This window comes from Thalassophryne amazonica, chromosome 6 (genome assembly GCF_902500255.1).
Source record: "Thalassophryne amazonica chromosome 6, fThaAma1.1, whole genome shotgun sequence".
Classification (NCBI taxonomy): domain Eukaryota; kingdom Metazoa; phylum Chordata; class Actinopteri; order Batrachoidiformes; family Batrachoididae; genus Thalassophryne; species Thalassophryne amazonica.
In genome coordinates, this window is record NC_047108.1 from 125,684,648 (window position 1) to 125,709,658 (window position 25,011).

Genomic DNA, 25,011 nt, shown 5'->3' on the forward strand with positions numbered 1-25,011 from the left:
GTTTACTTTTTGAGTGAAGGTGTATCTTTGAGCATGTGTGACTGTGAGCTTCTTTCTGGCTGTCGAAAAACTGCAGAGGCACACGTTCCAAAATGAACAATCCCACGGAACCCTCACAGGTCACAGTGGTCTGGTGGTCCAAACCACATATCATCCTCAGCACAGTGCAGCTCGAAGCTGCATCTGCAGACCAAGACTGACCTGCAGAGGGCAGAAACACACCGAAGAGTAAAATGTCAAGCTTTGTTTTGACATTCTTTTGATGTAATCATCATCACACACATACACACATTAGAAAATTATCAGTTTTCTGTATTTAAATTTCATATGTGAACACATGAAATGTGCTTAAAGCATTTGTACAGTACTATGTATGTACAGCTAAAGTAAAGTAATAACATAACGCAATTCTAAAATACCCTTAGCCGTATGAGCATTATCTTCTTTATAATTTGCAGTTGTTTAATTGGTATCCCAGTGCAAAGTGTGTGTGTGTGTATATATATATATATATATATATATATATATATATATATATATACACACGAGGTCTGTCCATAAAGTATCGTACCTTTTTTATTTTTTTTTAACTGTACGGATTTGATTCATATGTTTTCACGTCAGACAAGCTTGAACCCTTGTGTGCATGCGTGAGTTTTTCCACGCCTGTCAGTGACGTCATTCGCCTGTGAGCACGCCTTGTGGAAGGAGTGGTCCCGCCCTGTCGTCGGATTTTCATTGTCTGGAAATGGCGGAATGATTTGGGTTTTTTTTCCATCAGAATTTTTTCAGAAGCTGTTAGAGACTGGTACCTGGAAACTATTCGAAAAATTTATCTGGCTTTCAGTGAAAATTTTACGGGCTTCACAGAGAATAAGGTCTATTAGTACAGCTTTAAGGACCCCTTTAAGGACGCTCAGCGCGCCGCGCTCCGAACTGCAACGACGCGGCACAAGCCACCGGACCATTTCTAAGCTGATGGCTCTGTGGATACGAAACCGTCATGTGCTCTTTCTCTGGTTATCACATTTTCCAGCAGATTTCACTTTTAACAAGAGATTTTGTCATGGAAAGCAGCGCGGAGGCTTTGCGCGTCAAGACCAATTCGCTTTGGAAGTGAGACAAAGGAACACCTCTGTTTCGGCGTGTCAGAGCACAAGTTTGGACATGTCCAGCTCTCCACAATTTCACTGATACTTACTGGACTGGTAAGCACTGAAAGCCGAGATAGACATCAAACTCTGGTTATTGGCGACTCTGTTTTGAGAAATGTGAAGTTAGCGACATCAGCAACCATAGTCAATTGTCTTCCGGGGGCCAGAGCAGGTGACATTGAAGGAAATTTGAAACTGCTGGCTAAGGCTAAGCGTAAATTTGTTAAGATTGTAATTCACGTCGGCAGTAATGACACCCGATTACGCCAATCGGGGGTCACTAAAATTAACATTGAATCGGTGTGTAACTTTGCAAAAACATTGTCGGACTCTGTAGTTTTCTCTGGGCCCCTCCCCAATCGGACCGGGAGTGGCATGTTAAGCCGCATGTTCTCCTTGAATTGCTGGCTGTCTGAGTGGTGTCCAAAAAATGAGTTGGGCTTCATAATTGGCAAAGCTTCTGGGGAAAACCTGGTCTTGTTAGGAGAGACGGCATCCATCCCACTTTGGATGGAGCAGCTCTCATTTCTAGAAATCTGGCCAATTTTCTTAAATCCTCCAAACCGTGACTATCCAGGGTTGGGACCAGGAAGCAGAGTTGTAGTCTTACACACCTCTCTGCAGCTTCTCTTCCCCTGCCATCCCCTCATTACCCCATCCCCGTAGAGACGGTGCCTGCTCCCAGACTACCAATAACCAGCAAAAATCTATTTAAGCATAAAAATTCAAAAAGAAAAAATAATATAGCACCTTCAACTGCACCACAGACTAAAACAGTTAAATGTGGTCTATTAAACATTAGGTCTCTCTCTTCTAAGTCCTTGTTAGTAAATGATATAATAATTGATCAACATATTGATTTATTCTGCCTTACAGAAACCTGGTTACAGCAGGATGAATATGTTAGTTTAAATGAGTCAACACCCCCGAGTCACACTAACTGCCAGAACGCTCGTAGCACGGGCCAAGGTGGAGGATTAGCAGCAATCTTCCACTCCAGCTTATTAATTAATCCAAAACCCAGACAGAGCTTTAATTCATTTGAAAGCTTGACTCTTAGTCTTGTCCATCCAAATTGGAAGTCCCAAAAAACAGTTTTATTTGTTATTATCTATCGTCCTCCTGGTCGTTACTGTGAGTTTCTCTGTGAATTTTCAGACCTTTTGTCTGACTTAGTGCTTAGCTCAGATAAGATAATTATAGTGGGCGATTTTAACATCCACACAGATGCTGAGAATGACAGCCTCAACACTGCATTTAATCTATTATTAGACTCAATTGGCTTTGCTCAAAATGTAAATGAGTCCACCCACCACTTTAATCATATTTTAGATCTTGTTCTGACTTATGGTATGGAAATTGAAGACTTAACAGTATTCCCTGTAAACTCCCTTCTGTCTGATCATTTCTTAATAACATTTACATTTACTCTGATGGACTACCCAGCAGTAGGGAATAAGTTTCATTACACTAGAAGTCTTTCAGAAAGCGCTGTAACTAGGTTTAAGGATATGATTCCTTCTTTATGTTCTCTAATGCCATATACCAACACAGTGCAGAGTAGCTACCTAAACTCTGTGAGTGAGATAGAGTATCTCGTCAATAGTTTTACATCCTCATTGAAGACAACTTTGGATGCTGTAGCTCCTCTGAAAAAGAGAGCCTTAAATCAGAAGTGCCTGACTCCATGGTATAACTCACAAACTCGCAGCTTAAAGCAGATAACCCGTAAGTTGGAGAGGAAATGGCGTCTCACTAATTTAGAAGATCTTCACTTAGCCTGGAAAAAGAGTCTGTTGCTCTATAAAAAAGCCCTTCGTAAAGCTAGGACATCTTACTACTCATCACTAATTGAAGAAAATAAGAACAACCCCAGGTTTCTTTTCAGCACTGTAGCCAGGCTGACAAAGAGTCAGAGCTCTATTGAGCCAAGTATTCCATTAACTTTAACTAGTAATGACTTCATGACTTTCTTTGCTAATAAAATTTTAACTATTAGAGAAAAATTACTCATAACCATCCCAAATACATATCGTTATCTTTGGCTGCTTTCAGTGATGCCAGTATTTGGTTAGACTCTTTCTCTCCGATTGTTCTGAGTTATTTTCATGTCTATTAGACCCCATTCCTACCAGGCTGCTCAAGGAAGCCCTACCATTAATTAATGCTCCGGTCTTAAATATGATCAATCTGTCTTTATTAGTTGGCTATGTACCACAGGCTTTTAAGATGGCAGTAATTAAACCATTACTTAAAAAGCCATCACTTGACCCAGCTATCTTAGCTAATTATAGGCCAATCTCCAACCTTCCTTTTCTCTCAAAAATTCTTGAAAGGGTAGTTGTAAAACAGCTAACTGATCATCTGCAGAGGAATGGTCTATTTGAAGAGTTTCAGTCAGGTTTTAGAATTCATCATAGTACAGAAACAGCATTAGTGAAGGTTACAAATGATCTTCTTATGGCCTCAGACAGTGGACTCATCTCTGTGCTTGTTCTGTTAGACCTCAGTGCTGCTTTTGATACTGCTGACCATAAAATTTTATTACAGAGATTAGAGCATGCCATAGGTATTAAAGGCACTGCGCTGCGGTGGTTTGAATCATATTTATCTAATAGATTACAATTTGTTCATGTAAATGGGGAGTCTTCTTCACAGACTAAGGTTGATTATGGAGTTCCACAAGGTTCTGTGCTAGGACCAATTTTATTTACTTTATACATGTTTCCCTTAGGCAGTATTATTAGACAGCATTGCTTAAATTTTCATTGTTACGCAGATGATACCCAGCTTTATCTATCCATGAAGCCAGAGAACACACACCAATTAGGTAAACTGCAGGATTGTCTTACAGACATAAAGACATGGATGACCTCTAAATTCCTGCTTTTAAACTCAGATAAAACTGAAGTTATTGTACTTGGCCCCACAAATCTTAGAAACATGGTGTCTAACCAGATCCTTAATCTGGATGGCATTACCCTGACCTCTAGTAATACTGTGAGAAATCTTGGAGTCATTTTTGATCAGGATATGTCATTCAGTGCGCATATTAAACAAATATGTAGGACTGCTTTTTTGCATTTGCGCAATATCTCTAAAATTAGAAAGGTATTTTCTCAGAGTGATGCTGAAAAACTAATTCATGCATTTATTTCCTCTAGGCTGGACTATTGTAATTCATTATTATTAGGTTGTCCTAAAAGTTCCCTAAAAAGCCTTCAGTTAATTCAAAATGCTGCAGCTAGAGTACTGACGGGGACTAGAAGGAGAGAGCATATCTCACCCATATTGGCCTCTCTTCATTGGCTTCCTGTTATTTCTAGAATAGAATTTAAAATTCTTCTTCTTACTTATAAGGTTTTGAATAATCAGGTCCCATCTTATCTTAGGGACCTCATAGTACCATATCACCCCAATAGAGTGCTTCGCTCTCAGACTGCAGGCTTACTTGTAGTTCCTAGGGTTTGTAACAGTAGAATGGGAGGCAGAGTCTTCAGCTTTCAGGCTCCTCTCCTGTGGAACCAGCTCCCAATTCGGATCAGGGAGACAGACTGTTATGTGTCGGACGCAGCTCGGAGAACCGACCAGCGTTTGAAGGACCCAGTATGAAATAAGCAGAGCACGGTACAAAGGCTAACTGAATTTAATACATAACAGTGATAATATAATAAAAAGTGCGGTCTGGCGTGGTGCGCTCCCAGCAGCGCTAACGGTCCGGAGCCAGAAGCTGTTTCGGACCCAAGGACCCCGCCGACACCCCCCAGGTGGCCGCAACAACCGAGTCTGTGAAAGAAGGAACCATTATGTGAGTCCACACTCTACACACAGAGAGAACACTTAAAGGTGTACAAACAGCAAAACACTTCCTGGCTTGATTACTGATCAGCTTCCCAACCTGCAGGCATGGAACATCCAGTTCACAAAACTCCACTGCAGTGGAAGCTGATACATGACTAACAAACAGCTCAATATAAAAAGGTGTGAGGGACACCACATTTACTGACTGTATAACTGTTAGTCACAAAATCTAACGTACCTCAGGAAGTGTGCTGACGAGTGTGAAACCTCACCCCCTCCTCTTTCACAGACTGTGCATCAAACCTGGACGTTCTCAGCATCCGCTGCTGATGAGATGGCTCCCGAGACGACGATCTCACCCGTCTGGTCACAAGGTCGAGTCTCTGGCAAATACACACTGTGCACTCCAGACTTAAATGCCAACATGTTCCAATCCATCCAGATGCACCACAGCTGTGAGTCCTGATGAGTCGCAGGTGATCAGGGTGAGGTCCTGACAGCCTCAGCAACACAGCCACTCAGTCCCAAACGCACGCCACCTGGGAGGAAAACCAAAAAACAGAAACAAACCGGCAGCCAGGCCCCCCCAGCCATATAACAGTACCCCACCCTCACGGGAAGCCTCCCGGCGACCACACACACCTGGCCCAGGAGAAACACCCCCCTCCAGGGACCATGGCTGGAAACCGCGTCTGCTTTCATCCTCCAACAGACTGGTTGAACTGGCTGCATCTTTGCCCTTGTTTCTGACAGTCTCTTAGCACAGGTGTGGCCAGGAGTTCTTACACCTGTGCGGCCAGCCTTTATCCAAACATGTGTAATTAGTCATAAAACAAAACACCAACCAAAACACCCCCCCCCTCCCCAGGGGACCGTCCCATCAAACCCCAGGGAAGGGGAGAAAAGAAAAACCCAAACTTGAGCTTACAAATAAAAATACTAAAACACCCCCCCCCCCCCCCTCCCCAGAGGACCGTTCCATCAAACCCCAGGGAAGGGGAGAAAAGAAAAACCCAAACTTGAGTTTACAAACAAAAATGCTAAAATACCCCCCCTCCTCCCCCCCAAACGACATGTAGGGACCAACACCCCCCAGAGGGCCTCAACAACCAAGTCTGTGAAAGAAGGAACCATTATGTGAGTCCACACTCTACACACAGAGAGAACACTTAAAGGTGTACAAACAGCAAACACTTCCTGGCTTGATTACTGATCAGCTTCCCAACCTGCAGGCATGGAACATCCAGTTCACAAAACTCCACTGCAGTGGAAGCTGATACATGACTAACAAACAGCTCAATATAAAAAGGTGTGAGGGACACCACATTTACTGACTGTATAACTGTTAGTCACAAAATCTAACGTACCTCAGGAAGTGTGCTGACGAGTGTGAAACCTCACCCCCTCCTCTTTCACAGACTGTGCATCAAACCTGGACGTTCTCAGCATCCGCTGCTGATGAGATGGCTCCCGAGACGACGATCTCACCCGTCTGGTCACAAGGTCGAGTCTCTGGCAAATACACACTGTGCACTCCAGACTTAAATGCCAACATGTTCCAATCCATCCAGATGCACCACAGCTGTGAGTCCTGACGAGTCGCAGGTGATCAGGGTGAGGTCCTGACAGCCTCAGCAACACAGCCACTCAGTCCCAAACGCACGCCACCTGGGAGGAAACCAAAAGACAAACAAACCGGCAGCCAGGCCCCCCCAGCCATATAACACAGACACCCTCTCTACTTTTAAGATTAGGCTTAAAACTTTCCTTTTTGCTAAAGCTTTTTTCATGTCAACCTATAGTCCGTAAATTATACAGATTTTTCCCAGTTTCAGAGTCATACGCACGTACAAATAAAGTCGGATATTCAGGGTTTGGTCTGCAGCGGCTCTGTAATCAACTGTGTAGCGCGACTCCACTTTGAACCATGAACCATTGAAGCAATGCGTCCATCCACTAGCTCGTTGGTTCTTTGATTCGCTGCTCTTCAGAAACGGCAAGTCCACTTCTTAACCCCTCTCAAAGCCATTAAAATACCATGAGTCACTTTTGTGTGAATTAAAGTCACTAAGTGGGACTCGTCTTGTTGCAGTCAAGAAACGAGAATCGTCCTCTGTTCTGTTGGCACACCTTCAAACGCTGTGCGGCTCTCTGCTTCAAAATGAATTGCTGCTTTAAATAAAATGACACCTCTTTCCATACGTTGTAATACAGACAAGAAACTACAATCGACTAAAACGTTTTTTTCCTCCCAAAATGAGACGTGCTGTATTTCTACAAATTACATCCTGAAGTGAAGCACAGTCAGCTGTAAGAGCTCAGCTCAGAGATATGGAAAGACATTCATGCCAATAATGTCTGAAAAGAAATGCTTTTGACAAAAACTACAGATTTTGTTTATTCCTATTTATGTCCAGAGATCAAGGATCCACCATGTAGAGTTTATTATGTTCAAAGTTTAAGGATTCAGTGACCAATTTCATATTTATGTACTTTAAGACTCAATAAAATGTTCAATTTCAATTCAATCGGCTTATAAAGTGCCAAATCACAACAAAATTGAAATATACTAAAACAAATACATCACAATTGTACACATATCACAATTGTGATGTATTTGTTTTAGTATATTTAGTCATGGACTTGATGAATATTGTTACCTGCTGGACTGTTTCTAATTTTGATTGGTATCAATGGAAAATGTCTTCTGTGAACTGTCTGTATCTCAATATATTATTATTAAGAATATATGCAGTCATACGTTTGTTGATTTTATCAATTGAAAATTGATAAAAAATTGACCCTGAACCATCCCTTAGTTATGCTGCTATAGATGTAGACTGCTGGGGGGTTCCCATGATGCACTTTTTCTTTCTCTTTTTGCTCTGTATGCACCACTCTGCATTTAATCATTAGTGATCGATCTCTGCTCCCCTCCACAGCATGTCTTTTTCCTGGTTCTCTCCCTCAGCCCCAACCAGTCCCAGCAGAAGACTGCCCCTCCCTGAGCCTGGTTCTGCTGGAGGTTTCTTCCTGTTAAAAGGGAGTTTTTCCTTCCCACTGTAGCCAAGTCCTTGCTCACAGGGGGTCGTTTTGACCGTTGGGGTTTTACATAATTATTGTATGGCCTTGCCTTACAATATAAAGCGCCTTGGGGCAACTGTTTGTTGTGATTTGGCACTATAAAAAAAAAATTGATTGATTGATTGATTGAAAAAAAAATCATATATAGATTCAAGTATAATTGAAAGATTTTGGCAATAAATTTGGTCCTGTTTACAGTCAATTTTTGTTATAGTGTTGTTTTTTTAAGGACATCATATTTATACAAATAAGAAGTGTTCACTATGGTCCACGAAGTATAATAAATATATTAAAAGAAGTGTGACAGTGTATGTTGCACACAAATAAAAGAATGAAGATTATTGAATAACAAGACGTGTATGATTTTTATTTTATCACTGGGCAAAAATGCATCTGTCAGATTTTCACTCTGGATCCAGCCCTGAGAAACATGTTATATTTACACATAAACTAAACTCTTTTGGAGCACCAGAGACAGACCAGCCCATGACATCACAGTGCCGCTCTACTCTGATTGGCTGTCACCCCAGCCCCTCCAAAAAATAAATAAATAAATAAATAAAAATGGATGAATGATTCATTGCACAAGAACATGAAACAGAATTTGACTTTTTAATCTCTTAGAATAGGTCAAGGTTAGCCATCTTTGAATGTGTCCAAGGTCTGTATCCCAAGGATGTTGTTCCCTGTGAATTTGAAGACTCTGGCAGCAATAGGACTGGACTTATGTTGAGCACAGACGGACACAAAGCCTAACGCATACCCGCTGGATGGCCACATTTGATGGCCTTGGGTAAAAATAATAATAATTATTGTGGCATTCACAGTCAGCAGATCTCAACCTAACTGAACACCTGTGACAGATTTTCTATTGATGTGGGAAAATCCTTTTAAATAATGGCATTCCATCCCTCTAGTTGGCTTCCAAAGGCTCTTTGGATCAATGACAAAATAAATTTAAGTTGTTCTGGTGCCAAGTGTTGCAGTTTGTTATGCGTTTCCACTTAAATATGATGTGCAAGTATTTTGTTTGTGTGTGTGTCAGTGGTCATGACTGCAGGCGGGATCAACCTACCACGGTAAATGTATTTTTCCAGCATGAAGTCCCTGCAGCCTTCACATGACTGAACACACGCCGGTGTGGACGGTCTTACCGTTCTGGTTTTTAGCATAACTGAAAAATAAAAGACAGCACTTTCATCATCCATCAGTCCTGCTGAGCTGGTGAAAAGTCAAGTCAGAGCACCAGATGGTTGTTGGTACGAACCTGATGAGGTTGGCGGGCTCTGAGTGGTACACGTGCTTGCCCTGCTCAGCTATAGCAGGCGTGTGTGGCGCACTGCAGTGGCTGTAGCTGGCCTTCAGCGTGTTGTGTTGACCCGTCGCTTCCACGTGACTCGTGGCCACAGATATGTAATTTGTGCCATTAACGTTCCCCTTGACTGCCGCCACTCTGGGGTTTTTCTTGTCCGGATTGGCATGTTTGTGGCGTTGTCCGGAGGACGGCACATCGATGGCCTTGACGTCTGGATCCGTGGCCTGTCTCAGGATCAGTTCTGAGTGAGCCTGCTGCAGTTTCTTCATGTGGTTGATGGCTATAGCAGCATTGTAGGCTTGCTGTGAATCATACATAGATTACACTTTAAAGAAAAACCATACCAACTGCATCAGATCCAGGGAATCAGTCAATCAATCAATTCAATCAATTTTTTTATATAGCGCCAAATCACAACAAACAGTTGCCCCAAGGCGCTTTATATTGTAAGGCAAGGCCATACAATAATTATGTAAGACCCCAACGGTCAAAACGACCCCCTGTGAGCAAGCACTTGGCTACAGTGGGAAGGAAAAACTCCCTTTTAACAGGAAGAAACCTCCAGCAGAACCAGGCTCAGGGAGGGGCAGTCTTCTGCTGGGACTGGTTGGGGCTGAGGGAGAGAACCAAGAAAAAGACATGCTGTGGAGGGGAGCAGAGATCGATCACTAATGATTAAATGCAGAGTGGTGCATACAGAGCAAAAAGAGAAAGAAACAGTGCATCATGGGAACCCCCCAGCAGTCTACGTCTATAGCAGCATAACTAAGGGATGGTTCAGGGTCACCTGATCCAGCCCTAACTATAAGCTTTAGCAAAAAGGAAAGTTTTAAGCCTAATCTTAAAAGTAGAGAGGGTGTCTGTCTCCCTGATCTGAATTGGGAGCTGGTTCCACAGGAGAGGAGCCTGAAAGCTGAAGGCTCTGCCTCCCATTCTACTCTTACAAACCCTAGGAACTACAAGTAAGCCTGCAGTCTGAGAGCGAAGCGCTCTATTGGGGTGATATGGTACTACGAGGTCCCTAAGATAAGATGGGACCTGATTATTCAAAACCTTATAAGTAAGAAGAAGAATTTTAAATTCTATTCTAGAATTAACAGGAAGCCAATGAAGAGAGGCCAATATGGGTGAGATATGCTCTCTCCTTCTAGTCCCCGTCAGTACTCTAGCTGCAGCATTTTGAATTAACTGAAGGCTTTTTAGGGAACTTTTAGGACAACCTGATAATAATGAATTACAATAGTCCAGCCTAGAGGAAATAAATGCATGAATTAGTTTTTCAGCATCACTCTGAGACAAGACCTTTCTGATTTTAGAGATATTGCGTAAATGCAAAAAAGCAGTCCTACATATTTGTTTAATATGCGCTTTGAATGACATATCCTGATCAAAAATGACTCCAAGATTTCTCACAGTATTACTAGAGGTCAGGGTAATGCCATCCAGAGTAAGGATCTGGTTAGACACCATGTTTCTAAGATTTGTGGGGCCAAGTACAATAACTTCAGTTTTATCTGAGTTTAAAAGCAGGAAATTAGAGGTCATCCATGTCTTTATGTCTGTAAGACAATCCTGCAGTTTAGCTAATTGGTGTGTGTCCTCTGGCTTCATGGATAGATAAAGCTGGGTATCATCTGCGTAACAATGAAAATTTAAGCAATACCGTCTAATAATACTGCCTAAGGGAAGCATGTATAAAGTAAATAAAATTGGTCCTAGCACAGAACCTTGTGGAACTCCATAATTAACTTTAGTCTGTGAAGAAGATTCCCTATTTACATGAACAAATTGTAATCTATTAGACAAATATGATTCAAACCACCGCAGCGCAGTGCCTTTAATACCTATGGCATGCTCTAATCTCTGTAATAAAATTTTATGGTCAACAGTATCAAAAGCAGCACTGAGGTCTAACAGAACAAGCACAGAGATGAGTCCACTGTCCGAGGCCATAAGAAGATCATTTGTAACCTTCACTAATGCTGTTTCTGTACTATGATGAATTCTAAAACCTGACTGAAACTCTTCAAATAGACCATTCCTCTGCAGATGATCAGTTAGCTGTTTTACAACTACCCTTTCAAGAATTTTTGAGAGAAAAAAATCAGTGAGGACTGACCTTCCACTTGGACTTGACAAAGTTCTTCTGAATCTGAACACTGACAGAATAATAGATGTCCTGACTCCGAGCCGTCTTTCCAATAATCCTGTAAAACAAGCCACAAAACAGAATGGGTTTAGGCTAATCCCAGAATCACAAGAGACCTGCCACCTTGGGAAGGTTAAATAAGTGGTGTTAGTGGTGTTATGGCCAGTGGATCCTCTGTTTGATTCCCTGTTGGACAAAAAAAAAAGACCAAGATCCTTTCAGCAAAGTCCTCAAATTGCTCCCAGTGTGCAGTTGAGCCTTTTGCATGGCAGCATTGCTAACATTAGTGTGTGAATGTGAGGCATCACTGTAAAGTACATTGAGCATCTACATCATAGGGAAAAGCAGGGCAGTTTAGTAGAAAAACAAACCTTTAACATGACACCCGGTGAACTGTATTAGCTTGCTGAATGTGTGTGTAATACAACCCCTTTATTGCGCGACTCACCAGGGATGTCGGAGTGCTTGGTCAGTGTTGTAGCGCATGCTGGGGCTCTTCTGCATCATGTTGCGTATGAAATCCTTCGCTGCAGATAAGAAGGAGACAAACATCAGGCCTGATTTCGTGCTGGGTGTGAGTTGATGCAGCACACGACGGCTGTGCGCATTTACCAGATTCAGATATGTTGTCCCAGAAGGGCGAGTCAAACTCGTACTGAGCCTTCATGATCTTGGAGAAGAGTTGTGATTCAGTCTCCTCATAAAAAGGAGGATATCCACAGAGGCTGTAATTGTTTGTTGAACAAAAGGAGCACATTTAGCCACATTAGAAGCATAATTTTAGATTAAACTGCTGCTGCTACAACACAACAAACAAGAACACAGTATGTTTCTCTAAACCTGGACTCAGATATCAATTGTATAGAGTGTGGAGTACCTCAAGGTTCAATTCTGGGACCGTTATTGTTTATAATATATATTAATGATTTTGCATCTGTTTCCACTACTACATTCCCTTTGTTGTTTGCTGATGATACTACTCTTTTTATTTCCAGCAAAGATATTGATAGTTTGGTCAGTACTTTAAATGATGATCTTTGTAATTACTCAACCTGATTCGAAGCCAATAGATTATCGTTAAATATAAAAAGTCTAATTTTATGTTATTTGCTGGCAATAAATAATGTAATCATGGTGTAATGCAAATTTGCATTGATAATGAAATAATATCAAGGGTCTCATCTATATGTTTTTTGGGTGCGTGGATAGATGAGAAACTGTCTTGGAGAGAACATATTGATCATGTTTGTAAAAAAATAACCAAGTCAATAGGAATCGTAAGCAAAATAAGATATTTAATACATCACAAATGTCTTTTAACATTATATTATAGTTTTGTTTATCCATATTTAGGTTATTGTAATTTTGTATGGGGAAAGTGCCTTTGCAACTTATATAAACAAAATATTTCTTCTACAGAACAAATTGCTCGAATAGTTACTCGTTCCAAACCTTGTGCTCCAAGTGCACCTGTTTTTTAAATTGCAGCTCTTAAATATTTTCCATATCAATATTTTCTTGACCTGTACATTTGTTTTCAGGGCTCTCTATGATATTAAGTGGCCTTCCTTCATTAAATATTATTTTGTGCATAACCATCAAATTCATAATTATCCGACCAGGCAGGCTGCACATTTGCATTTATCTTTGCATAGAGCGACTCGTCATCAGCATCACATCAGATATCATGGTGTTAAATCTTGGAATGATAATGTACATCTTGTGAATCCATCTATCACCTTATATACGTATAAAAGTGGACTAAAAGCGAAGATTCTGCAGGTGTATTTACAATGATTTGTTATAATCTGGATTCTCTATAAGCCTTTTTGGCTTCCACCACTCCCTTGCACATTACTTACGAGGTCTGTTAGAAAAGTATCGGACCTTTTTATTTTTTGCAAAAACCTGATGGATTTGAATCACGTGTGCTTGCATGAGCAAACCTTGAACCTTCGTGCGCATGTGTGAACTTTTTCACGCCTGTCGATTGCGTCATTTGCTGGTAAGCTGCCTTTGTGTGAGGACGTGTGTAGTGCGCTCGGCGGATTTTCATTTCAAGGAAAAAGACGGAACGACTGGAGCAGCGCCGCATCAAATTATGCCAGAAACTGGGCGACAGCCAGGTGGAAACCATTCGGAAGATTCAGACGGCTTTCGGTGACGATGCTTCAAAGACATCCGCACAACGGTGGAGAGCGTGCTGCGCTCCGGTCGGCCATCAACATGCTGAAATGACTAGATCATTTCCAAAGTGAACGCTGTGGTGATGCAGGACCATCGTGTGACTGTCCGAGAAATTGCGGAAGAGGTGGACATCAGCACTTTTTCGGTACATTCCACTGTGACAGAAGATTTGGTCATGAAAAGAGTGGCGGTGAAATTCATGCTGCTGCTGACGGCGGAGCAAAAGCGCCTCCGGGTTGAAGTCTCACAGGACATGCTGTGACATGCCCACCTCTTCCACAATTTCTCGGATAGTCACACGACTGAAAAGTCACCGAAAGCCGTCTGAATCATCCGAATGGTTTCCACCTGGCTGTCGCCCAGTTTCTGGCAAAATTTGATGCGGCGCTGCTCCAGTTGTTCCGTCTTTTTCCTTGAAATGAAAATCCACCGAGCGCACTGCACACGTCCTCACACAAAGGCCACTTACCAGAAAATGATGCAATCGACAGGTGTGAAAAAGTTCACGCATGTGCACGAAGGTTCAAGGTTTGCTCATGCAAGCACACGTGATTCAAATCCACCAGGTTTTTGCAAAAAATAAAAAGGTCCGATACTTTTCTAACAGACCTCGTATATTGTATTTTTTCTTCTCTTTCTCTCTCTTTTGTTGTTTATTGTATATACATTATTTTGTATGAGTTTTATTTTGTGCTAAATAAATCAGATCAACAACCGTTTAATGGTCAGTGAGTCTGAAGCCAATTTGGACCTAAACGGTACCACTTCAGGTGACTAAACAACACTTAGAACCCAGCCTCAGTATACCACAGTCGACACAACAATGTATGGTGGCCATCAGAGAGTAGCAGCTATAATGCAAGCTGGGGGTCAGTGAAGGATTACACAAGTGTCAACATTTAAAAATGCTTATATCATATTGAAAGGTTATACCAGTTTATTTGACTAAAGATTCCAAAAAGAGATATTTTATATCATCTATGACTGAATGTTTTAGAACAAAAAATGGTCAATTTCAGCTTGTAAAGTAGTCAAAAGTTAAAGTTGCTTTATTTTAGGTAAAAAAAAAAAAAAAAAGTCTTCAAGTTATTGGTTGAGCTAGTGGGATTAATAAATGAAATAGTTTTGATCATGTTGAATATTTGGTTTCCAAAGTAATGGTCAAAAAAGGTTGATGCCATTGGATTCTACGTCCTGTGACCCTGTAAGGTGATAACTTACAGGGAATCACAATCTCTGTTTTTTCCCTCATAACATTCAGTCGTAGACAGTCCAAACTGTATCCTTTTTTGGAATATATATGATCAGAAAAATAATGCGGTATACTAATCAGTATGATTATAGCATTTTTAAATGTTGACCACTGCCAACCAGGGATGGCCACCGTACATTTTGTGTTTTGTGTTCTACTGAGGCTGGATTGTAAGTCTTGTTTCTTCACCTTAGCCTGCTTGGCCCATTAACTAAAACATAAAAAATACAAACAGTAAAGCTCAACCAATCATAATCATTTTGAGCCTAATTACTGGTGATGTTGTGTGTGCACACAGGCGGCGATGATACTCACAGGATGTAGGTGATAACGCCAATAGACCAGCAGTCCACTGCGTTGCTGTAAGGTTTCTGTGCCAAAACTTCAGGTGCTGAAAGTGGAGAATCAAAATATCAAACTGTCGGTGACACCACTAATCAGGTCTGTTTTTATATGCAGGATTGTTTTCTGCACAGGTGCGTTTCCTTACCTACATATCCCGGTGTGCCGCAGGCTGTCGACATGATGCCGTTATCGACCATCTTGGACAGTCCAAAGTCACTGATCATGATTTTGGAGTTCTCATCCTGGCTGTAGTACAGAATGTTCTCTGGCTGCATGGGGACAGAAAGACATTAATCATTAACAATTTAAATGTATCACTGCTGTAAAATAAACATGAGCGCTAAATGAAAAAGTCCTGCAGATTTATGAATAATAATAATAATAATAATAATAATAATAATAATACGGTGAGCTCTGTGTCCCTTTGCATCATTTAAAAACTAAAGCTCAATAACGTGCAAAACCCTCAGAGTCTCTCAGATTTGCATCGGCATATTAAACATGTAAAAGCATGAAATAAATAAGGAAATAATAATAACAATAATAGAGGGACCAATAAATAAGATAATTTGAAGCAACAGTAAATGCAACTTTAACCACACCTGCTCTTAATGCCCATCATGCGTGTGAAGATAAAACTATTCCCTGCAACAATACCATTCATGTCCAGCAGGTGGCAGGCAGGTTTATAGGCTAGTACAGTGCCTTAATTGAGGCACTCAGTCAATCTCAATTAAGGCACTCTATAGGATAGTGCATAAACAAATCAAAGTTGCTTTTTTGATTTGGTCTGATGCATCAGCTATGAGCAAATTTCAGTCAGTTTATCCTCATCATATGTCCTTTTAATATGGAGATGCACACGGTGATAGCATCAGAGATTAACCTCACTGTGAAGAGGACAGGCATTATTTTAAAGGCCGTACCAGAAATATCTTCAAAATACAAAGAGCAATTTCAATAAAACTTAGTGGGCAATTCTCTTGCAACACAGGTGTAGTAACGATCTCAGGTCAAGTTCAAGTTCAAACAATCTTCTAAAAGACATTATTGACCATATGTCAGGAACTATAGGACATAAGCAGGTTTTTTGTACCACTTAAGGGACTAAACAACTGAAACTGACCTTTGTCACCATTTCTGCTTATCGGTCCACTGCCTACCTTGAGGTCACGGTGCACAATGCCGTTCTGGTGCAGGTACGCGACAGCGTGCAACACCTGCTGAATGACTCTGCTGGCATCCTGCTCCGAGTACATCCCCCGGTCCAGAATACGGTCAAAGAGCTCACCGCCTGAAACACTGCAAAAAAAAAAAAAGGGCCCCATTAACCTGCCTTGAACCCCACTTAACAAAAACCTTTTAGTTTGCTCGTCTTGCCAAACTGCCAAACTCACAGCTCCATGATAAGATAGTAATGGGTTCGACTTTCATAGAAATCCTCCATTCCAATAACATTCTCGTGTTTGATCCTGTCCAGGAAGAACAAGAAGCCACTTTCATTGTGACATCAGCGGTAAATATAAGTGTATTGAACATAAACAACAGTTTGATGAAGCCCTGTAAGGGGAGCTGATTTTACCTTCTCAACACAGCAATTTCATTCTCCAGATTGATGTCCCTCTTCTGTTTCTTTTTCACACACTTCATGGCAAACATCTTTCCTGTCGTCTTCTCCTTCACCATGTAAACCTCTGAGAAGGCACCGCTGCCAATGAACACACATCGATGACATCAGTTGCTGATGACATGCTGGATAATTGCTTTGAAACATCACACAAACACAAAATTCTCTCATAAAATTGTTGCATTTTAAGTAAAATGCAAGAATCTAGCAACAGTATGTAGGATTTAGTGCCATCTAGCAGTGAAGTTGAATTGCTGTCTTTTGTGATAAGCAATATGTATGATCTTCCATTTCACTAAAACACAGATTTTCAAACTGCACTAGTAACCAGTAGACAGCGTACAGGGGAGCAGCCGCTGATTCCACGACCCCCCCCCCCCCCCCCCCCACGTTAGGGCTTCCAGCTATGCTGCAAAATGCAAATAGTCCGTGGGCTAGGGTGGGTTACCGTGCACCCCCCCCCCCCCCCCCCCCCAGGACTCATCGCCATTGGTGTTTTTTGATGCTCTAGGGTATATAAAAGAAGACTAAAGATGTTAACAGTGAAAATTTTGGGATGCAACCACCCTTCTGATAGAAATTCTAGAGTAACCCTCAAGAGATTACCCAAAAATGCAAAAATGTGTGTTTTTTTAAACCTAACATTGTAGCTTCCTCATACCTTTATTGTTAACAGCAGGAAAAAAAATGTTGATTTGCCTCTATGTGGACACCTTTTGGATGTACAAAACAACAAACTAAACTTAAAAATCTCATCTACTTAAGACACAGTAGCTGTTTTACAAAATACTGTCTATTCGTTAGCTTATAGTTGCAGTTTTGACAAAAATATAACCCAAAAGTTTTTTGGCAGCTACTTGTACCTACAATTTGGAATTTTATTGACTTTAGGTCTTGAGTACAATGTCTTGGGAACAATTTAAGCCATCAATGACTTTCCTGTGATGTATTTTGACACATTTACAGCCAATATGCAAACCACACCCACATTCTGGTTTTTACAGTAAACTATTATAAAAACTTTTGGGTTATATTTTTGTCAAAACTGCAACTATAAGTTAACGAATAGACAGTATTTTGTAAAACATCTACTGTGTCTTAAGTAGATGAGATTTTTAAATTTAGTTTGTTGTTTTGTACATCCAAAAGGTGTCCACATAGAGGCAAATCAGCATTTTTTTCCCTGCTGTTAACAATAAAGGTATGAGGAAGCTACAATGTTAGGTTTAAAAAAACATACATTTTTGCATTTTTGGGTAATCTCTTGAGGGTTACTCTAGAATGTCTATCAGAAGGGTGGTTGCATCCCAAAATTTTCACTGTTAACGTCTTTAGTCTTCTTTTATATACCCTAGAGCATCAAAAAACACCAATGGCAATGAGTCCTGGGGGGGTGCACGGTAACCCACCCTAGCCCACGGACTAAAAGCACAGAGGGTGCAACACACCAAGTGATGTTAAGGATCCTAACAACATTTTGTTAATGCGCCCCGTCCTGTGCCCTACAATCATCAATCATCCACAGCTCGTAAGGTCGCTCACACTCGGTCTTGATGTAACAGAACAGCACTGGAAAGTTGCGTGTTCTCATTTTGGCATGTGGAGGAAAAAAAAGTCACCAGGCTAACTCAACTAATTCTGCCATTTGGGGCACAGCAGGCTCTGTTAGATGATACCTGGGTGAGACAGGGCATCTCAGTCTCGCTACCAAGCTTTGGTGGACATTGTAGGAGCTTGTTTATAAATTAATAAAATATGAAATGACAATCTATTTTAGGTGTTATATAAAACAAATAATGAATGTTTTTTCATTTGTGCAATGGCAAGAATATTATTTTAGGCATTATACAAAACAAATAATGAATTGTTTTTATTCTTGTAATGGTAATTATATTATTTTATGCATTACTAAAAACAAATAATGAATGTTTTTTTCATTCTTGCAATGGTAAGAATATTTCATGAGGTGAAAGATGGAATGTTCCATTCATTCCATCTTTCACCTCATGAAATATTCTTACCATTGTACTTCTAAACATTCTGAATTAGGCCTGAAAATATTTAATCTCATCTTATATGTTCATATAGATTTCAATAAACACAAAGTGTCCCATATTTGAAGCTGCGTTGTTTCTCCTTGCATCATTCTGCCATACAGGAATAGAGGTTAATCCCAATAGCATCCAGCAAAAATAGAAATCTTCACAGGGCCAATTAAGAGCAATTAAAGATCTAAGTGGATTAACCAGTCACATATCAACAAAAGTAAAAGTAGCAGAGGCTTATTGTTTCTCCACGGTGTCACCATGTTGTCCTCAGCCAGGTCTAGAAATAGTTGTTCTACCAGGAGGATTAGGCCCTTTATCCATGATGCAATGGAAACTGGCGGCTTGTGGGCTCTAGGCACAAAAGTCAAAGTGAGCATGTGTGGAAGGATCGATGGAACAACATGTTCCAGGTCACAGAGGTCACACAGGCAGAGGAGAAACCTGCACTCGTCAGAGAGGAGGCGGCACAGAATGAGTAAAAGCCTGCTCTACCCTTAATGTTCTTCCTCTAACAACACAACAGTGATGTTCTTCCAGCTTCCCTCTTTATATGCATGCTGTTGCACGTGTTGCAGGTTGTCACAGACGTGCACGGGGCTTAAATTGAGGCAAGCTGGAGAGCAGCATCAGCATGGAGGTCTCCTTGGTTACCAGAACTCATTTTCCTCGCCAGAAAGTTAATTGTGACCCTTGAGAAATCAACTGACGTAGATTCCAGCTGAGAAGAAGATGAAGAACCGAGTCCTGCACAGACCCAGAGGCCCAGCGTGCGCACTGAACAAAAATATAAATGCAACACTTTCTTTTTCCACTCCCATTTTTAAAGAGTTGAAATAAATTTTGCTCATACAAATTTGTTAGAGGTCTGTGTTCGTGAGCAGTTTGTCGAGATAATCCACCCACCTGGCTGGTGTGACCCATCAAGATGCTGATTAAGCAGCAGGATTATTGCACAGATGTGCCTTGGACGGGTCACAGTGAAAGGCCACTTGAAAATGTGCAGCTGAACCTTTACTAAAAAAATAATAATAATAATAATAAAAACTTTTATTGGTTGAAGTCAGATGTGGTGGGTCTCCACATGGTCTTCAGCTGTGTGGGAATGGAAACAAAGAGGAGTGCACGTGTTGCCACATTCATGACATGACAGAACCATTTGCATGCCTGGATGGCAACCACCCAGGCATGCAACTGGTCCATCCCTACCTCTCAGAACTAAATCATCTCCCTGCTGCAGCCAGGTGAACCGCTGACATCCCCTTGGCCTTCTCCAGCCAATGGGGTCTTCAGCACATGATCAGAGAAACGCACCACAGTCAAACTGCAGGCACCAACGTTGCCTCAAAATGCAAGTGATAATAAGGAACCACGAGCTTGACACTAAGTCATTCCTTTTCGGTGCCTTGAGCACCGCCCAGCAGTGAGAGATGTAGAGAGGGGATTGACTTTACAATAATGTCTCACATTTACCCCGATGTCAGGGTGCTGCCATACAAGGAGCCTACTACACACCGGGAGCAACTAGGGGATTAACGACCTTGCCCAAGGGACCTTAGTGATTTTCCGGTCAGGCTGGGATTTGAACCGAGGATCCTCTGGTCTCAAGCCCAACGTTTAACCTCTAGACCATCACCTCCCCCAAGATGACTGTATATGATAGGGACAAACAGCTTCTGCAGTGCACTGTTCAGAAAATCTGACAGAAGTCACAGTCCTCTTAAGATTTCCAATCTTTAAACTAAATAAATAAATAAATTGTGCATTAAAAATGACTAAAGCAAGTATTTAACTTCCCAGACTGCCTCAGAGTGCAGGAAAAGGCATGCCTAACCAAGTCACTCCCCCCCTCCCCCCACCCTCTGCACATGAAGCTAGAGCCGCCCCTGTTCCAGATCAGTGTTTGGAGTCAGTCATCAATAATTTGCAGGAGGAAATCCAGAATTAAGACCGTAAAACCTGTGGTTGCTGAGACATAATGTGGATGGTTTTTGGTTGGTACGTACACAGGTTCTTGTTTATTTTACTTCTGTGTCTGCGTGTGAATGATCTGCTAAGATGATTGAGGCATCATGACGAAACTATGTGCCAGAGCATCTTGATGTCTAAGGCTTCAGTAAAGTAGGTCTCCTCACAGTAATCCAATTAAACCAGTAATCTGTCCTGGATTCAGAGGACTATCTTGTCCAAGTACCACAACAGCATAAATATGTATTACTGACAAAATTTAAGATGGAGTGCATCAAATTAACATTTGGATTTAATGAGTCAACTGGTGCTGCGTGTACTTACGATCCCAACTCCTCCACGAACTCAAAAACTTCTTGAATGTTTTCAGTGCTCTTCTTCCACACGTAGTCGGCCTCCTGGCGACCCATGTCTGCAGCAGCTTCAACAGGGAATTCTGGCACGATCCGGATCGAGCAGAAAGAAAAGACACAAGAACAAAAGTCACCAACAACTGAAGCTCCACAATGCCCCTTTTTCAGAGGAGGCTGCTTCATTCGGGGACAACAAGGCTCCTGACAATCCCGTGTTAATGTCCAGACTCCCGTGTCATCATAATCATAATTCTACTGGGATTATTGAATCAGGTATGAAGGTGGTTTGTCTACAGCACTGCTCAGACTGTCTGCTGGAGGACGCAGACGTGACGTGGCATCTGGCACACTGAAGGTGAGGGCACTAATCCCTGCAGCCAGGTGCACACAGGGCGGTGCAGCGGCCCAAACCCAGCACGCAGACACAATCCATGTGATATGAATGTGCAAGAATAGTGTTCTTTTTTTAATGCAGAAAAAAATGACTTGCATAAAGAGGATTAGAATTCATTCAGATATCAGAGTCTGCTGCATTATTTCATACAACTTCACATCACTTAGTGTGCAAAATGTTTTTTTTTCTGTTCTCTGGATATTTGGAGTTTTGTCACATAGTGTATTAATAACTACTCCGAAGAGGAAGAGTTCATTAAAATTGAGTGTTGACCACAACTCAGTGTAATATTTATAGTTTTTTTGGGATCCCCCACCCATCATCACCACATTTTGATGAATTTTCGCAAAATGTTTCAACAAATCTTTACTTTTCAATGAGAAAATTGTGATTTACTAATTTATTTATTTTGATATTTGAAGAGGTTATGTTTCCGCAGCTCGTCTCCACTCAACTTTAAAACTGACTGAGATCTGCATGTCTTTTATTTTGAACTTTCATGTACAGAAATGGGGAACTTCTGACATTTTGATCATTTTCCTCACCAAACTAGTCATTTGATCCTAAATGTGGAGGCATAATCACTAATGTCAAGAGTAAGAATCCTTTAAATGTTGGCATTGATCAGGTTTTACATGTAGATTCGGAATCATTTCTTTAAATTCTTTTACATACTTGCACTAAAGTTAATTTGGTTGAAGATTTTAATATATTTCACTGATCTTGATGAAAGCTGTCAGTTACACACATCCGGTGACAGATTTGATTTTAGATCTGCATCATGATGCAGTGGTGAGTTGATGAATAAAGAAAATGAGGAGAGAAAAGGCTGGATGATGTGGTGAGAGTAAATCAGGAAGTAAAAGAGATTAGCAAGGAAGAAGTGAGGGCTGCTATGAAGAGGATGAAGAGTGGAAAGGCAGTTGGTCCAGATGACATTCCAATGGAGGCATGGAAATGTCTAGGAGAGATGGCAGTAGAGTTTCTAACCAGATTGTTTAATAAAATCTTGGAAAGTGAGAGGATGCCTGAGGAGTGGAGACGAAGTGTGCTGGTTCCTATTTTCAAGAACAAGGGTAATGTGCAGAGCTACAGTAACTACAGAGGCATAAAGCTGATCAGCTACAGCATGAAGTTATGGGAAAGAGTAGTAGAAGCTAGGCTTAGAAAACAGGTGAAGATCTGTGAGCAGCAATATGGTTTCATGCAGAGAAAGAGCACTACAGATGCAATGTTTGCTCTGAGAATACTGTTGGAAAAGTACAGAGAAGGACAGAAAGAGTTACATTGTGTGTTTGTAGACTTAGAAAAAGCTTATGATAGGGTGCCAAGAGAAGAGTTGTGGCATTGTATGAGGAAGTCTGGAGTGGCAGAGAAGTATGTTAGGGTAGTGCAGGACATGTACAAGAATAGTGTTACAGTGGTGAGACGCGCAGTCGGAATGACAGACTCATTCAAGGTGGAGGTGGGATTACACCAAGGATCAGCTCTGAGTCCTTTCTTGTTTGCAGTGGTGATGGACAGTTTAACAGATGAGATCAGACAGGAGTCCCCATGGACTATGATGTTTGCAGATGACATTGTGATCTGTAGTGAGAGTAGAGAGCAAGTTGAGTCTAGTCTGGAGAAGTGGAGATATGCTTTGGAGAGAAGGGGAATGAAAGTCAGCAGAAGCAAAACTGAGTACATGTGTGTGAATGAGAGGGAGCCCAGTGGAATAGTGCAGTTACAAGGAGTAGACGTGATGAAAGTAGATGAGTTTAAATATTTGGGGTCAACTGTTCAAAGTAATGGAGAGTGTGGTAGAGAGGTGAAGAAGAGAGTGCAGGCAGGGTGGAGTGGGTGGAGAAAGGTGGCAGGAGTGATTTGTGACTGAAGAATATCAGCAAGAGTGAAGGGGAAAGTTTACAAAACAGTAGTGAGACCAGCTATGTTGTATGGTTTAGAGACAGTGGCACTAACAAAAAGACAGGAGGCAGAGCTGGAGGTGGCAGAGCTGAAGATGTTGAGATTCTCTTTGGGAGTGACAAGAATGGACAAGATTAGGAATGAACATATCAGAGGGACAGCTCAGGTGGGACGGTTTGGAGACAAAGTCAGAGAGGCGAGATTGAGATGGTTTGGACATGTGCAGAGGAGGGACCCATGGTATATAGGGAGAAGGATGCTGAGGATGGAGCCACCAGGCAGGAAGAGAAGAGGGAGACCAAAGAGGAGGTTCATGGATGTGCTGAGGGAGGACATGCAGGTGGTTGGTGTGACAGAGGAAGATACAGAGGACAGGGTGAGATGGAAACAATTGATCTGCTGTGGCGACCCCTAACGGGAACAGCCGAAAGACAAAGAAGAAGATCATGATGCAGTGGTGAAAATACACATTCAGACTGTTAATGAAATTATTGCTTAAAAAAATGCAATAATGTTTTGAATCCCAACATGCACATGCATGTGTAATTGTGGCAGATGGATGCACTCTGCAGGTTCCCCTTTAGTATAAAGGACGTGAGGAGGATTAAAGGAGCGTTTTAAGTCAGGTTATTTCTGGTTCCTTCCTTCTTTTCTCTTATATAAAAGGATTAGTTTTTCACACAAACAATGGAGAACTAAAATAACGGAAAATGCTCAAACATGACGCCAGAAAAGGTCAGAAAACAAAGAGCAGATGAGGAAACTTGCAGGAACAATTCCACCTTTATTTTCTTCTCTATTACATGTGAGAGATTCTGCTGTATTTCCTCACATAAGAGTTAAAGTTGTTGCAGCTTTATTTTCCCTGTTTGCTCTGACAGTCATCAGGTCGCACAAACGCCGCGTGTTTGTTTTTTCCAGCCGCGCGGATCACAACAACAATAACAAGAACACATGCACGCTGACGTCACCAGCTTCAAGATGCAACATTTACACAAATTATACTGTCCGCCACATGTGATCTGCAGCAGCCACTGATCCCAAGACCGCTGCGCAGAAACGATCGCCTTCTTCTGCAATAAACAAAAATATTCATGCAAAATAAATAAATATAAAACGCACGGAGGCGCGGCGCCCGCGCACGGATCATTCTGCGGCAAGATGACCAGATATGACCACGCAAAAGAGGAATGCGTTTAAAATCTGCACAGATTGACGCGCAGAATACAAAGTAGGCAGCAAACTGCAGATGTGCGTGTTTGCGGGATTTCAGACTCACCGAGAGACTCGGCGCCGCAGCAGCTCTGCTCTGACTCTCCTGCCAAAAGCCCAGCGACGTCTGGGGGCTCAGAGATATTAACACCTGCTGTCAAATCGCAGGCTGAATCCATGTGGAGCGCGAGCGCGGAGGGGGCGGGGCCGCGCGCGC

The 25,011-nt window shown here is 41.6% G+C and overlaps 1 protein-coding gene across 1 annotated transcript; it reads right to left on the bottom strand.

Annotated features, from left to right (window-relative positions):
• Positions 1-56: 56 nt before the first annotated feature.
• Positions 57-25,011, bottom strand: camk1gb (calcium/calmodulin-dependent protein kinase IGb). The gene is made up of 13 exons (XM_034173380.1): positions 24,862-25,011; positions 21,252-21,363; positions 16,870-16,995; positions 16,685-16,759; positions 16,451-16,589; positions 15,433-15,556; positions 15,258-15,333; positions 12,116-12,228; positions 11,952-12,030; positions 11,474-11,561; positions 9,307-9,656; positions 9,115-9,213; positions 57-201 (listed from the first exon to the last, which is right to left on the bottom strand). The coding sequence occupies exons 1-12, from the start codon at positions 24,971-24,973 to the stop codon at positions 9,156-9,158; spliced, it is 1,452 nt and encodes a 483-aa protein (XP_034029271.1). The 5' UTR covers positions 24,974-25,011; the 3' UTR covers positions 57-201; positions 9,115-9,155.

Excerpts from the sequence above, each read along its gene's own strand:
- camk1gb (XM_034173380.1), bottom strand. The coding sequence starts at position 24,973 with ATGGATTCAGCCTGCGATTTGACAGCAGGTGTTAATATCTCTGAGCCC. Across the intron at positions 16,996-21,251 it reads TTCGTGGAGGAGTTGGGATC|CGGTGCCTTCTCAGAGGTTT; the intron begins GTAAGTACACGC and ends GTTCATTGGCAG. Across the intron at positions 12,031-12,115 it reads GGACAACATATCTGAATCTG|CGAAGGATTTCATACGCAAC; the intron begins GTAAATGCGCAC and ends TCTTATCTGCAG.